The sequence below is a fragment of the Gymnoscopelus microlampas genome, assembly GCF_963454915.1.
Source record: "Gymnoscopelus microlampas genome assembly, chromosome: 4".
NCBI classification, from domain to species: domain Eukaryota; kingdom Metazoa; phylum Chordata; class Actinopteri; order Myctophiformes; family Myctophidae; genus Gymnoscopelus; species Gymnoscopelus microlampas.
Window position 1 is genome coordinate 26,267,530 of NC_139941.1, and position 16,574 is coordinate 26,284,103.

General features: G+C 45.1%; 1 protein-coding gene across 1 annotated transcript; it reads right to left on the reverse strand.

Annotated features, from left to right (window-relative positions):
• Positions 1 to 324: 324 nt before the first annotated feature.
• On the reverse strand, positions 325 to 15,771 carry tspan36 (tetraspanin 36). Its single transcript, XM_084053945.1, has 7 exons — positions 15,565 to 15,771; positions 11,689 to 11,880; positions 5,134 to 5,208; positions 4,541 to 4,636; positions 4,209 to 4,358; positions 2,844 to 2,927; positions 325 to 1,876 (listed from the first exon to the last, which is right to left on the reverse strand). The coding sequence occupies exons 1-7, from the start codon at positions 15,622 to 15,624 to the stop codon at positions 1,799 to 1,801; spliced, it is 735 nt and encodes a 244-aa protein (XP_083910071.1). The 5' UTR covers positions 15,625 to 15,771; the 3' UTR covers positions 325 to 1,798.
• Between the last annotated feature and the right edge of the window lie 803 nt (positions 15,772 to 16,574).

Below are 16,574 nucleotides of genomic sequence, written 5' to 3' on the forward strand. Positions count from 1 at the left end.
GCTTCGTCAGGTGCTATATATAGCACCTGACGAATTATATATATATATATATATATATATATATATATATATATATATATAAAATTGCAACTGTGAGAATGTCAAGGAGCATTCATAAAACCTTACATTAAAATCATTACCAACATGATTGTCCGCCTTTCTCCCTTTCATGGCTTTAAACCAAGTTAACACCACAATGGAAACGTCCCCAGGTCTTTTTGGTGTTATTCTTCTAGCCTCTGACTGTACCTTGTGCTATTTACATTTCTGATGTAAAGCGGAAACATGGCAAAAAAGAAGAAGCGAGCAGTATCAAATCACATATTATTGTTGACAGTTGGCTTTTATTAATTGAGAAATAAAATATACATGACCGAAGCCTGCGGCACAACTCTATACCATCAAATACAGTTAAAGAATCATTCATTTAGCTGGCTATGAATAATGTATCTTTGAATTAGGCTTGAAAATCAATTATCCTTTCACTGGTCTCTTCTTTTTGTGATCAACTTTTTTATATGTATATACAGTATACTATACATACATATATACATAGTAATTGAGTAGATTATATTCCCCTCTATATGCATTAATACAAAGCCGAAGTGAGATGTGAGCCTCTGTCTTGATAAAATTATTGCACAACTAACATCAATCATACATGCTAATTACCAGTACCTGAATCAATTACTATTTATCTATCTAATAAACACTACCCTTCATTCCAATTGCTTATAACTGAGGCATATACAAAATCATTTCAGATTTGACTGGCTATAGAGTCAGACTGGTGTGAAAGTGTTCAAGCAAAACAAATTTCAACGCGTGTTAAATCCTGTCTGACACCATGTTCAGTGTGGCAATTAAGAGTTAAAGGCTTCATGTAAGTTTGTAACTCCCTGTGTGCACCCTTCATTCTTTTGGAACGTGCAGAATCAACTAGTCACAAAAACATTCAACATTTGAAAGTGGCACATTGTATACAATTGACCTTCTCTTATAAAATGTGTTGTTGTGGAATCTTATGAGTTTATCATCTGTTGGCTGGGTGTTCCGAATAATCTATGGCAATGTTCACTAAATTATCATTACAAACGGCAAAAATGGAGACTATGCCATTGTTTCTATTCAATCAAAAACAACGTCCTAACTCAGCAACTTTATATAGGAGGACTGTTAAAAGTGCAAGGGGTGTGTTCGCTCATTTGATCGGAGAAACAACAGTCTCATAATTTGAGATTTGGATAACAAATACCGGTACATTAAAGCTGCACTATGTAGCTTTCCTGTTCTACCCACATTTGAACGCGAGTCTCCTGCGGAAGTGCTGACATTTTTACCACTAAGCTAATAAGAACTGCCTGATTGCTCTGGGGAGAAATTCAATTTTGACCGTAAGGTCAAAGGTTTTGTCGAACCAGAAACAGGATTGTGTCAAAGGTCATGTCAAACCAGAAAAAGGACCTAAATGTCTCAATAGAACAGCAGGGAGACCAAACGCAACCACCCCAATTGTATAAGTTATATTGTATTAACTCTACCATACAGATTGGGCAAAATAACATTTAATGAACTAAAAAAGGTACATAATACAGCTTTAAATTGAAATGTGACTGTACAAAAAATAGGAAACGTGGCCTACTTTTCTTCATGATTGGACAAGGATAATTGACCGATAGCACTGTAGTCTGAGGAGAATAAAACAGAACAGAACAGGACAGCAGGAGTGGTTGCAGGCAGCTTTAGGTGTGAGTAGTTTCTCTGGAGCATCCTTTTATATTTTATGGCTGATCACAGTTCAGGCATATATTTGCTGGTAGCCAGTCCGCCGGCCGCTCTTACAGGTGATCACACACACACTCAGCACTCCAAAGAACTGCAACAGAAGAGGGAGACGGTCATCATCAGGTATATATACCTGCATCATGACATGAATTGCTTTCCCTATATTGGGAAATCATGCCCCACCTAAAGGTGGCTGCAGACAGTGGCATGCATACTGAAAATGTGGCTCTAAGGATGCAAAAATAGACTTATTTACATAGTGAAAGAGGGTGACACAATGGAAAAACTGTGGATGCTTCAGTCCTCAGACCATTATCAGCAGTATTTCCTTTCGGTTTCTTTTTCTTTTTCTGTTTCCCATGTTGGCTTTAAATAGTCTACCAGCCTATTGGTAGTAGCCAAAGGGAATGAGGCTGACTAGAGGCAGAGGGCGCCATCAATCAGCCCATTAACAATGTTGTGGCTAAGAAGCCTACAAAATATAAATGATATACAACTTATATATTACCATACAGAAATAAACATAGTTAACAATACATTTGAAATCAATCCAGCATTGACATATCTACTTTAAAAATTACATTTTCAGTCACAATCGCTAGACTACGGCCTAAGCAAATGATCGTCACAGATACACATGTACTAGTGATGCGCGGGTCGGGTTTTTTCATGACCCGCCCCGCCCCGCCCCGCCACGGAACGCAACCCGCCTCAACCCGCCCCGCGAACCCATTTATAAATCTATGGCTCAACCCGCCCGCGACCCGCGATTTTATTTTTATTCTGTAAAATTATGGTTAGAAAATAATCCCCAAGTGTATTCAAACTGTTTTATTGTTATTATTCTTATTCTTATTAGGAATAAAGACAAAACAAGAGCATGTTATTATTTTTTATTTTTTTTGCGTGTGAGAGCGCGTGACCCGCTCACCCTCAGCCCGCATCATTTTCTCCGAAATTCTGACTTGACCCACCCGCGCCGCGGGTTGACCCGCGGGTCCCGCGGGTTACGGGGGACTAACATGTACAGTAGCAAAAAACAGAGTTGGAGTCTTTACCTTGATAATGGCAAAGCCCAAGATGACCAACAAGGCATAACTCAACACACCCTGAAGGAGATGCTCCAACGCTGGCTCACAACCCTGAAACACACACGCACACGCACACACACACCCCCCCCACACACACACACACACACACTCAGATTAATATTTTTAGTTTTGCTGGGCCTGGGTGAGGTAACCTTTACAATGGCTAACAGTGTTAGCCTAACACTGTACAATGCTAACCTGGACAAGCTAAGCTGCAAATAGACTGTGGCTTATTACTGGACTATGGGCAGCCCCATATATGACCTAGTTCCACAATGTTTCTTGTCCTAAATACATAAGTACATGTACTCAAGTACTGTACTTAAGTAAAATATTGAGATATCTTTACTTTGCTGGAGTATTTCCAATTTTCAATACTTTTACTTTTACTCCACATCTCAGAGACAAATATTGTACTTTTACTCCACTACAGCTACTTGAAAACTTTAGTTACTTTGTAGATTTTGATTATTATTACAAAACATACATTAACCACTGCAGCCCTATTTAAACTTAAGCAATTTGAAAATAGTCGATCTACAAGCTTTCAAACGATCTTTATACATTTTAGACATATTATAACTTGTGAAACGGGACAATCTGCATAATGAGTACTTCAAGTCATTCAGTGCCAGACTTATTTCTGGCTGTGTGTGTCTGGCCAGTGCCAGAGATTTTCGTTTTTTATACCTTTTCAACTGGTCACAGAAAATGTATATCCGTTATGATCGCTTGTCTGACTGTTTGTAAACACACCCGGTAGCAGTGTGCGTCACTCAGAGAAAAAAAAATCCAACCGCGATGGCCCCTTCTCTTGTAGCAGCATGTGCATATATACCATCTCTAGCCAAAAATGCACGCTTTTCTTACCTTTTCAACTGGCCACAGAATATTTAGATCCATTATTATCGCTCATCCGGCCGTTTGTAAACACACACGGTATCCGTGTGTGTCGCCCAGAGAACAAACATTTCAATTGCGACTGCCCCTTCTCTTTTTGCAGCACGTTGAAAATAACATGTCTCGCGAAATCCAGGGCAAAAAAAGTAGTGGACGGAGGCGGAAATCTTCGAATGACGTTGTTTCCGGATCCTTGTGAGTTGAAAGTGAAAGTGATCACTCGGGTGATAGAGAACAGCGCAATAAAACCAGTATAAAACAAAAACATGTCAAACACGTCTATTGGCACGAGGGCCTTTGGGAAAAGTATATTGCGATGCCAATACTTTTGTACTTTTAAATTTTGATTACCGGACTTTTACTTGTAACAGAGTGTTTCTACATTGCAGTATTGACACTTTTTCCACCACTGGTGAAGAGAGTAGACCATACCAGTGTGTTGAGGAGCTGTGGTTGATCCAGCTTTCCAGTGCACCCTGAAGTGCTGTTCTTACAGCAGGAGAGAGGCACTGTGTCGTTGTGGCTGGTAAACCATGGAGTGGTAGTCCAGTTGCTGTAGCTATCCACACCACAGCACTGCAACTGTACAGAGACAGAGAACACTCTTATTTACCATTGGAGTTGTGAATTGTAAGACATTTTGGAGTCTAGACTGAAGAATACTGAGAGAGGAAAAGGAGAGGAACCGAGAAAGAAAGAGGAGAGAGGAAAGTGGAAAGAATGCACTTTAATGAGCAGAAGTGCAACTATATTGTAACTCTTACCTCAGTCTGTAGTACATCCACAGCTTTGGATGCAGAGTTCTGTCCATCATACTGCCTGAACACATCACCCATAGAGCGCTCCAGGTCTCCCCCTATCTGGATCACATGGAATACAAGCACACAATTTTACACAATGTACAGTAAAATCCTCAGTGTTCTCTCTGTGAGTAAAAATGGATCCCTTATGGGTCCACTTATGTCTATTTTTACACCGGGTTACACGGATGGTTTTATGATCTAATGTTATTGAGTTGCCATGATTTAACATCATCAGAATAATATAATGGTTTATGATATTATGGGACATTGGAGCCAAACAACAGTAGACAACAAATACTTTGGGGGGGGGGGGCATAAATGAAAGAAGACACAGGTGTTATAGTAATGAAAACATTAGTGCCTACCCGGTGTACTAATAACACAGTCTAATATTTCATAATGCAGTTGAGTGAAATATTAATTGTAGCATTAATATCAAAGGTTAGATTCTATTTTAATGTCCAAGAGTTTTCATAAAGGAAAGCACAGATGTTTGGATGGATGGATGGATGGATGGATGGATTGTGTGACACAACATTATGTCTGTGACTCACCCTGTTTTGGTAGATGAACCCAAATACCAAAGCCGCAACTTCAGCTGCAAAGATCACCAGGATGACCAACAGGAACTGGAACACAGAGAAAGAGAAAGATAGAGAAAGAAAGAGAAAGTGAGAGCGAGCGAGAGAGAGAGACTGAAAGCACTAGTTGCCTCTGTCTTAATCACTTACAGTAAGCCCTATATACTTTGCTAGTAAATATGCTATTTTCAATATTTGAAAATTGTGAAAATGTTGAATTATCTTTGAAAATGTACACCATATCCCACAAAATAGGGATGTCTTTAAGTTGAAAGTGAGTTTAACCATAATGAATACAGCTAATAAAATCATGCTGATTAGGCATATCACATGAATTGTTTACTGTATCTCTTCTCCAACATCGTGACCATCCTGTGTGAAGATCAAACATCTCCCTCGCCTCCACCGACCTACATAAACACTGTTATGTTTCCCCTCATTGGATCACTCCAATGTGGGTATCACTCCGCAGCGGAGGGATACATTCGAGGTAAGGATTAACTGATTCACTACCGTGCGCACCTGTGCGTGCGTGGGGGTGTGGCCTCCCCTATATAGGCACACCACACCCACGCGCGCCTGCTTTTTTCATTTCTCGGCGGAACATTCAGGTTCAAGGTCGGTAAGTGAGCAGAGAAGGTATGTAACCTCTACTATAGCTCAATTATTTCACATCCAAGTGTTCTCAGTGGCTAGGTTTAGCCTGGAGCTGCTAACTTTGTAGCCCTCCTCACGAGAACTCTTTATTATTGTGCCGTGTGTACCATTTATGCTGGTTGCTAAATGTTTGTAGCGCTGTTAGCGCTGGTTAGCAGCAGGCTGCACTAACCAAGCCTCAGCTTGTACTAGCTTTGCTAGCTGTTCTGAGGTATTTTTGTGCTTTCTTTCCTTGCTTTGCAGAAATCCCAATTAAAGGAAATTCTGCTTTATATTCCAAGGTTTGTATTTACAGTCAGTTTCACCATAACCTGGTGCTGACTGTTATTCCCCCTTAGCTGACAGGCGTCTCCTTAACCTGGAAGCCTGGTCAGTTTGTTGTGCTTTATAGTTCAAGTTTTGTGTTTCAGTCAGTTTTACCATAACCTGGTGCTGACTGTTATTCCCCCTTAGCTGACAGGCATCTCCATAACCTGGAAGCCTGGTCAGTCGGTGCTTTATATTTCAAGTTTTGTGTTTTCAGTCAGTTTTCCCATAACCTGGTGCTGACTGTTATTCTCCCTTAGCTGGCAGGCATCTCCATAACCTGGACGCCTGGTCAGTCTGTTGTTTGCTGACTACTTTTATTACTGTTTAAGAAATAAGTGTATTGTTTTCAGTTACAAGTGTGACCCAGGTGTAAGACCCTTACGGGGCGGCCATTGTCATTGGGCCTCTCCCCTGGTAATTCCCTTACCGGGTTCAGTGCATAGGGAGAGGTGACCCTGCCACGGCGTGCCAGGTGCACGGGTCCACTACAGGATGTCAGCCCTTTGTGTCAAGTGCAGAGAGGACATCCCACCTGGGGATGCGCATGCATCTTGCATGCACTGCCTGGGGCTGGCCCATGCAGAGGAGGCGGTGAGGCGCCCTAATGGCTGCCTGTACTGCGCAGTCTTCTCTGAGCGCCTGAGAGTGGCCCGACTGGGGGCCATGCGGGCCTGGGTGGCTCAGGCCTTGGCTCCAGCCGAGGACCGCAGATCTCTGCCTCCCTCTGGTGTGGTGAGCCGTCATCACAGTAGTCCTGCCCGCAGTGCAGGCGGGCATGGAGAGCAGGCCTGGCATCAGCGGGTGGACGCTGACCAGGGAGATGACATTCTCTCAGTGGAGGCCAGCGAGGGCCTTTGGCTGGGAGATGACGCCGGCACTGTTAACCGCAGGTCCGAGCAGTCAGCGGGGCCCTCTGAGGGGGGCAGTGACCGTCCTGATGTGGCCCCTGCCATGCAGGAAGGGGTCCAGGACCTTGTAGAGAGGATCAGAGTTACCCTGGACATTGCCCAGGAGGATCCTCCGGGCAGCCCGCCAGTGGTGCCCATATCCAGTGCCTTCAAGGAGGCCATGATGGAAGGCTGGGCTGAAAAAAGAGGCCGCTTCCACTTTACCTCTGATTCGGGGCCATGGGCTTTCATGGCAGAGCCTGATTCCCTTGGCCTCCGGGAGTACCCAACCATGGACTCCATGATTGCAGCCATGGTCCTGCCAGATAAGGACATCATTGGCAAAACCCCCCGTCTTAAGCCTGGTCCTCCCAGGACGTTTGACGATGACCTCAAGACGGTCTATGGTTCACTGACAGCGGTGGGACGCCTGTCTAATGCAGTGATGCTCCTCCATGCCTACCTGCAGAGCTTGCTGCCCCAGGTCACAGGGGATGGAGGACCTCTCACTCAAGAGGTGAAACTGGTTTCTGACCTGATCGGCCAGATCCAGAGAGACATGGCCCGGGCTAATGGGAAAGCCTTGGGCCAGATCGTGACTGCTAGGCGCCACCTTTGGCTGGCACAGACCAAGCTGCCTTCCTCTATGCAGAGCACGTTTGCTGACCTCCCCCTGACCCCCGGTGTTACCTTTGGGCCCGGGGTCGATGATATCTTGCGGCAGACGGACAGGGTCCGGAAAGATCGGGAGACACTGAAACATTTCATGCCTCCACCTCGGGTCCGTGCCCCTCCTTTCAGGCCAGGCCGACAAGACCGAGGTGGCCCTCCACCATCCAGGAGGACGGCAGAGTCCTTGCCTACTCGGCAGCCCCAGGCTGCGCCACCTAACCCGGCTCAGAGGCGAGTCGACAGGCGCAGAGAGGAGGACCGTCGTCGGGGACGCAACGAGACTGGAAGGCCCAGACGCCCCACTCCTAGGGGGGGCGGGCCACAGCAGTCAACCTGACGGTGTTACCGGCCTCGGCCGCTTCTCCCAGGCCCAAAGGGCAATCTGGGAGGAGCGGGTGGAGTCCCCATGGGTTCTTTCTACCATGCTCCAAGGGTACAGACTCCAATTCCGAGGCCGGCAGCCTCCATTCACGGGTATCCATCCTACGACAGTGGCCGACCCCCTGAAGAGGGAAGTGCTGCGGAAGGAGATATCCGTGCTGCTGGACAAGAACGCCATCAGGATACTACGGCCGCTAGAACGGCTAGGTGGGTTCTACTCGACCTATTTTGTCATTCCCAAAAAGGGCGGGGGGCTTCGCCCTATTCTCGATCTGCGAGGGGTGAATCGCTGGCTAAAACGGTTAAAGTTCCGTATGCTTTCCCCAGCTCGTGTTCTTCAGGCCATGTCGAAGGGCCTATGGTTCACGACGATCGACTTGAAGGATGCGTATTTCCAGATTCCCATCCATCCATCCTGTTGGAAGTACCTCCGGTTCGCCTTCGAAGGGACGGCTTACGAATTCATGGTCCTTCCCTTCGGGCTTGCGCTGGCGCCACGGACATTTACCAAATGCATGGTGGCAGTCCTCGCGCCCCTGGCAGCCAGAGGTCTGACTATATTAAACTATCTGGACGACTGGCTAATTTGCGCTCACTCCGAGGAGGAAGCGAATTTAGCCACACACAAGGTTGTGCTCCACATACAGCAGTTGGGGTTGGTGTTGAACCACGAGAAGAGTCACTTGACTCCATCCCAGGCTGTGACATTCATAGGGATGTCTTTGGATGCACAGACAATGAGGGCGTCTCTACCGCAGGTAAGGGTAGAGACGATCCTCTCATTCCTGAGCCGCTTTCAGCGGGGTCAGAAGGTGACAGTGTGGGAGTGCCAGCGTCTGTTAGGCTTGCTAACAGCGGCCTCACTGCTGGTTCCTCTAGGCCTGCTCCATCTCAGGCCTCTACAACTGTGGTTCAACTCCCACAGATTTCACCCGAAACGACACAGACATCGTCGCCTTGTGGTGACAGCACAGTGCCTGAGGGCGCTGTCGAGGTGGCGCTCACGCTCCTTTCTATGTCAAGGAGTGGAGCTGCACAGGGTGTGTCGCAGGGAGCTAGTGTGCACGGACGCATCCCTGGCAGGTTGGGGAGCAGTGCACAATGGCAGGTCAGCGAGTGGCCAGTGGAAGGCCCCGTGGCTGGGCAGACATATCAATGTCTTAGAGCTCAGGGCAGTGCACCTGGCTCTTCAGAGTTTCCTCCCGTCCCTAAGGGACAGACATGTGTTGGTGAGGACAGACAATGCCTCAGTGGTGGCCTACATCAACCACCAGGGGGGGGTGAGATCTCCCCGTCTGCACAGAGTGGCAGAGAGGTTGCTCTTGTGGGCTCATGCGCATCTAGCTTCTCTACATGCAGCGTTCATTCCTGGGGCTCACAACACAGCAGCGGACATGCTCTCGAGGGCAGGGCCGCAAGAGGGGGACTGGCGTCTGCTCCCCCAGGTGGTGCAGCAGCTGTGGATGAGGTTTGGCCAGGCCCAGGTGGACCTCTTTGCCGCCTCAGGGAACTCTCAGTGCCCCCTCTGGTTCTCAGTGACGGGGCCTCCGGGACCCCTGGGACTGGATGCTCTGGCCCACGACTGGCCAGAGGAACTGCTGTATGCTTTTCCTCCAATTCCCTTGATCCATGCAGTGCTGGACAGGACCAAGCAGGCAGGTCACAGGTTGATACTAATTGCCCCGTTTTGGCCGAGGCGCCCATGGTTCAGTCTCCTGTCGTCTCTTCTTGCAGGGACTCCATGGCAGTTGCCCCTAATGCCCAACCTGCTCTCGCAGGCCGGGGGGACCCTGTGGCACCCCGAACCACGGCGGCTCAATCTGTGGGCCTGGCCCCTGAGCGGCGCCAGTGGTCAGAGCTAGGCCTCCAAGAGGGGGTGATAGCTAATTTGCAGGGAGCCAGGGCTCCCTCTACTAATGCAGCATATCACTTGCGCTGGCGAATCTTTAGTTCTTGGTGTGCAGCGCGCAGCCTGGACCCAGAATCCTGCAATGTGCAGGCCATATTGCAGTTCTTGCAATCCTGTCTGGATAAGGGATTGTCTGCCTCCACTGTGAGGGTGTACTTGGCAGCCATCTCTGCTGGTCATGTCCAGCTTCCAGAGGGTTCGGTGGGGAGACACCCCTTGGTCTCAAGGTTCATGAAGGGGGCCAGACGTCTGCGTCCAGCCAGAGCTAAGGCGGCTGTACGCTGGGATCTGGACATTGTTTTGTCAGCCCTTACTAGGCCTCCATTCGAACCCCTCGAGGCTGCTTCGTTGAAGCACCTTTCTTTGAAGGTGGCCTTTCTACTAGCAATCACTTCCACCAAGAGGGTTGGTGAGTTGCATGCTCTTTCAGTAAGCCCTGAGTGCTTCCAGATGGGGCCTGACCGGAGGAGTGTGGTTCTTCGACCAAATCCTTCCTTCTTGCCAAAGGTCCTGTCTGAGGGGTACGTCAACAGTCCCTGGTCTCTATCTGCTTTCTCCCCATCTGCAGACGGGGAGGGGCACGGCTCTGCTCCCAGTGTGCTTTGCCCTGTAAGGGCTCTGCAAGCATATGTGAGTCGCACACAGTCGCTGCGCAGGACAGACCAGCTCTTTGTGTGCTATGCAGAGCGGGTCCTGGGGTCAAGTCTGTCTAAGCAGAGGCTGTCCCATTGGATTGTGGACACAATCCAGTTGGCATATGGTCTGGCTGGTAGGCCTGGGCCAGTTGGTGTGGTGGCTCATTCCACCAGGGGAATGGCCTCATCTAGAGCCCTCCTGCGGGGGGTTCCACTCTCTGAGGTGTGTGCCGCAGCCAGTTGGGCCTCATCTGCCACCTTTGCCAGATTTTATAATGTCAACGTGGCGACACCTAATGCAGTGGTGTCGGCAGTTCTGGGCAGCTCCTCCTGACCTCACAGACGAGGCGGCCAGTTCGGGGTAGGTTCTATGCTTTCAGCCTTCTTGTTGGCCTGACTGTTCCTACCTCAACCACCAGGTGAATCGGGTAATTCTATACCCACATTGGAGTGATCCAATGAGGGGAAACATAACGAAGGTTACGAAGGTAACCACGGTTATGTGACCCTATTGGATCACTCCAATCCTGTCGTGGTGCTTGAGGCGCCTCGAAATGTTCTTCAAGCAGGCGCGCGTGGGTGTGGTGTGCCTATATAGGGGAGGCCACACCCCCACGCACGCACAGGTGCGCACGGTAGTGAATCAGTTAATCCTTACCTCGAATGTATCCCTCCGCTGCGGAGTGATACCCACATTGGAGTGATCCAATAGGGTCACATAACCGTGGTTACCTTCGTAACCTTCGTTATGTATGCATGCACGCACGCACACTCACACCGCTTCAAATACCACAGGATAGAATCAGTTGGAGCCACAACCCAAAACATACCACAACGAATTATGGCGTTGTAACTGAATTAATCCTAATAGTTTAAAAAGTATAAAATAGGGCTTAAGTAGTTAATAAGACTAATCAATTTAGTCAATGATAAAAAATAAAGTGATTTATTTGGCATTGATTTGTTGATATATATCAAATAAAAAAGTGCGTAAAAACGTGATATAAGATTATTTGATTAATTGAAAGGTGCTTGAAGGTACAGTACATTCTCTCTCACTCTCTTACACCACACTTACAAAGCTGAGGCCGACTTTGGACTCTCGGACAGTGGCACAGCATCCCACCAGGCCAATAATAAACATCACCACACCGACCACGATAATGATAGCTGCTGGGATCAGTGTGATCTTGTCCTCCAGGAAGTCGGTGAAGCTGCTGTAGCTCTGAATCACATAAGAACCCACATAGACCAGAGCACCTCCAGCAGCCTAAAGAGAAAAACAGCAAGAGAGTACATGAGGTGATTACAATCTACCAACCCTATATTGTTATGTTGAAGCTTCACACAAGGACAAGCATGTCATACTAATTTTATTTGTCTGATATGCTTGCTATGTCACTAGATACAAACAACACATAAACAAACATGACCCATTGTCACCTTCCACTGAATCGAAAATGTGTATACTAATCCCATTCACTAAATTAATCACACGATATGCTCAGTTCTTCCATTTTCATCTACATAGCATTCTGTACCAATTAATACAGTATATGGTTGTGTATTCTAAAGGCCCTTTGGTCTGCCGCGTGGTGAGAGAAATTCCTGTTCTTTCTGAAGTTTGGATGGAGTATGGTTTTTACAAACTAATTCCTTGGTATGCTGCATAATTCAATAGCGGCAAGTGGGTTTAATGATTCTGGCAGTCAGGGATTAATCTAATCATTGTGTAAACATTGATTATAAAAGCTCAACCTCATTTACCACAATAAATCTGACATCTGATTAAAAATAATAATAAAATATTAAACGTTTTATAAACATTGGCAAAAACAGCATTTCAGCAATGAAAAGGATTCAGTGATTTTCCAGCTGATAGCAATGGATTTGTGACAGCTCTATTGGCTTATCTGATTTGTATCCTACTGTATATTTGACAGTCACACATCATTACGAAATGGGGGGGTGGAGAGAGCAACACAGAGAGAACGATTAAACGAATTGCATTTCCTAAGTCAGTGGAAAACAATCATTAGTCAAAGTACATCAGACCATGACTAGACTAGACACAGCAGAATCCTTAGATAAAGAAGCCATAATGATAGGCACTAAATCAAAGACAAAGTCTGACATACAAGCAATAGGCCAACTTTTTGGACAGTGATCGTACAACATAATTGACTACTGACTTACATAAAAGTTGACCTCCTCCCACTGTTTCCTTACTCTGATGTAAAACGTGTGTCTTTTCTTTGCAGCATTTCAATCTCAAGTATGGAGACAAATGCATAAATCAGGTCTCTAAAATAAAAAATTGGCAGGAGCGCAAATACGTTATTTTTAGGTTAATTTTTATATTAACCAATGTTGGTTTGAACTTTTACTGGCTTTGTATCTGTTCTGTACCTATATCCAAAGACATATAGAAATCACGAGGTAACGGATGATGAGTCAATTTTATCATGAGGTGAGGTAATGTGACCTTTTGGGAACTCATCATGAGTCATGACTGATCACTGAGTGAAACACAAGAGATAACCGCAGGACATATACAGTAGAAGCCTATAGAGCTGTCTTGTCACACTGTAAGTAGGGAGAGAGAGATCTTTGTTAATCCTGCGGGGGAAATTCAGTTTCAGCTTCACCCAGCTGATGGCTGACCAGATGGTCATGATTAGCACTCAGGGGGGTGCTAATAAACATATGCATGTTTATTAATGCATATCGATGGATGGCAGCAGAATCATTGCACAGTAGGCAAGTCATTTCCCCCATATGCCTTTTCTTAAAAGCCTATATTTAGAATATGATGGGTATATTATAAAATAGCACGGGAACTCATGGGAACATCTCTTCCTATCAGACTTTTAGATTAATAGTGTATTGTTTGTTACTCTTTCTTGTAAGGATACACAGCTTTTTTTCTTTTTTACATTGATCACTCCTCCTCTTGCAAAGGGCTGAACTGTGTGTGTGTGTGTGTGTGTGTGTGTGTGTGTGTGTGTGTGTGTGTGTGTGTGTGTGTGTGTGTGTGTGTGTGTGTGTGTGTGTGTGTGTGTGTGTGTGTGTGTGTGTGTATGCGCGTGCGTGCAGTCACTTGTCTTTTCCATTGAATTCACTTCCTAGCCCACTCAACCACATGACTCATTTCTTTTAATCATTCCGTAGTCACGGGATCCCTCTGGCGTAGTCACCCTATCCCCCTCCTGCTTTACCCTACCCTCACCCCTAATCTTTCCAAGTACTCTGATCACGCTAAGAAGCGAGAGAGTGGGGCTTACAAATATATGATGTTCTGTCCATACACCACACTGATTTTCTGGAATGCTCTGCGGCAGTGATTTCTAAACGATGCACCAGTCACAGTGTTCAAAAATGTGTTAGCAAGTCTGCCTCTGGCACATCCCTAACATGATAAAAGCACAGTACTAATTTCACTGTATAATATTACCAGATATGATTTTTTCAGAAAGCATGTTGCTGTGTTAGAATGACTTTTCAGGCTTGCCTTAGTTCTGTCCATGTCATCATTTCCCCCCTAACAGGAAAATCAGACTGTAAGCCAGCATAAATCCTTTGAGACATGATTTGTCAGGAATGCAACAAGGGGGACATGACAACATTTTGAAATGATCTGTGGAAAGGTGAGAAATGTAATCATTTGGTTGGAAAATCTGCTGAAAAACCCTTGGGATTCACTTCACATCCCTCCTGGCCCAACATTAACAAAGAGAAGATATATGTTTAGGATTATATACTGATAGATGGGCTTTCCATCATAGACAAGCTACATTCAATGTGCCACATTATTCTACTATAAAACCTATTCATTAAACTGTATAAATGAAAAAGATGTGTTTTAACCCATAATATGAGAGAGAGAGAGAGAGAGAGAGAGAGAGAGAGAGAGAAATCGAGAAACACTGAGGAAAATTGACCAATATGTTTTCCCTTGCAAATACTCAGTCCAGTCTCAGACAGTTTTTACAACCCTGTAATGACATTAAGGTTCACCCTGAGACATAATGCATCATGTCCTGTCACTGCAGCACACAACTTCAGACAGAGAGGAAGGATGGGCTGCTCAAAGAGTAGCTACTTTACATGGTCTTCTGAGTAGGCCCGCTAGCATCATGGGTGACTAATCCCACTTCACATTATTATGTACATGTGTGTAAGCAGATTAAAACACCACAAAATGCCCCTATTTTCAGTTCTCAGACAAGTCTTTCTGAATGACTCAGAGCTAAACCACAGGTTAGCAATAGTCATGTGTCCCCGACTCCCCTATGAATGTAGTCAGAAAAGATAATATTGACGGGACCAAAATTAAGGAACTCCCATTACAAAAAAAAAACAAAAGAAAGAAAAAGAGGAAAAAGAAAAGAAAATAAGTAAGGTAAGGTTTATTTAGTTTCTATGTTCTGTAGCCTACATCCTGTTGTGTTCACTGTTCACAGATCACAGAATGGGGAAGCAGCCCCATGTATTGGTTCTTGGTTCTAACTTCTATTCTTAGTTGGTAGAGAACAACCGCTTTAGGTTACTTCTATAAACATTATTCCAATGTTAAGCCTTGTATTAAATACATAAATGAAAGAATATTTTGTTTCAACGACTTGTGATTTTAAAGGTAAGATCCAACAACAGATCTGACCAATTAGTCTACAGTAAACATTACATCAAGACTACCGCAGGTGGCTATAAAAAAAGCACATATACAGTAGCCCAACAGATCTAATTTGAGCAAACTGAGTAGGCCTACTAGCCTACAACATCAAAATATATTTAGGGTTTTTGATTGCTTTATTGAATAGCCTACTTTAATAGACAGAAATGCAAACAGCACGGGTAAAGTCATACACTTGGTCTAAAAGGATAACCCAAAAAAGTCCCGAGGACCTGTTTCCATTGAGGTCCTGTAAACACCAATAACAAAACGCCAACTTACCCAAAACATCAAACTTATCAGCAGGAGAACCGACTTCGAAGTTATAATTCCGCAATCCATGTTGGCTGATTGAAATGAAAAAATGAGCTGCGTTCTGCTGTCTTTCTACCAACACTGTGTTGTGTTGTTATGCTTATCACAAGAAGTTTCCTGTGACTGCAGCAGTGCTTCAGTGTGACTGCTCTCTGCTCACATACATAACTACCCACAGTGGTCACATGTTCCACAGACCCATGTATGTTCACACCCACCTGCCGATGCCGGCTTCACTTGACACCGTTTACTTTTGGTTACACTCTGTGTTAACTACCTGCAACAGGACAGCAAACGAATTGATTAAATTGCTCATTGTACCCCTAATAACCGGGCGGTGCGGCTTAAATCCACATTAATTTAATTTGTTATGTATAATACACATTACTTATTTTTGGTATTTAAAAAAAGTCTCTCTCTCTCTCTCTCTCTCTCTCTCTAAAATCTAATAATATTTTATTTTTGTCACAGACAGATAGCTGGTCAATAATGTTTTACCAGAAACACAAATGACTAGCCCAAAATGAAAACGAATAGACCAATTATTTGTTTACTAACATTGAGACTGGACGCACAGGTGATTGTTTCACGCAATCAATTCTCAACCTGTTGTTTCTCAACCCCCTCTTGTGCTAGTGAGGCACGTCCTCGTTTTGGGCATGAGCTCTTATAGATCGCTAATTCAAATAATGCAGAGAATAGAGTCAATAGTTTAATATGATTGCACTTGACTTTATGTTTTTATATAGATTATTTTTTGGAAATTTCAGTCCCTATGTTTATTTATTTTTCTCAGTTCCCTGTCTGCTGGAAATGTTTAGTCAAGTGATTTGTACACGAGTGTGTTTCCAAGTTCCCTTTCTTCACCATCAGGTTGCTCAGATTATGGAAAACAACAAAATAAGCTACCACAGTAGTTATGCAGACGATACACAAATCTACATAACCATTATCACTACCCTGCTGAAAAAAACAGC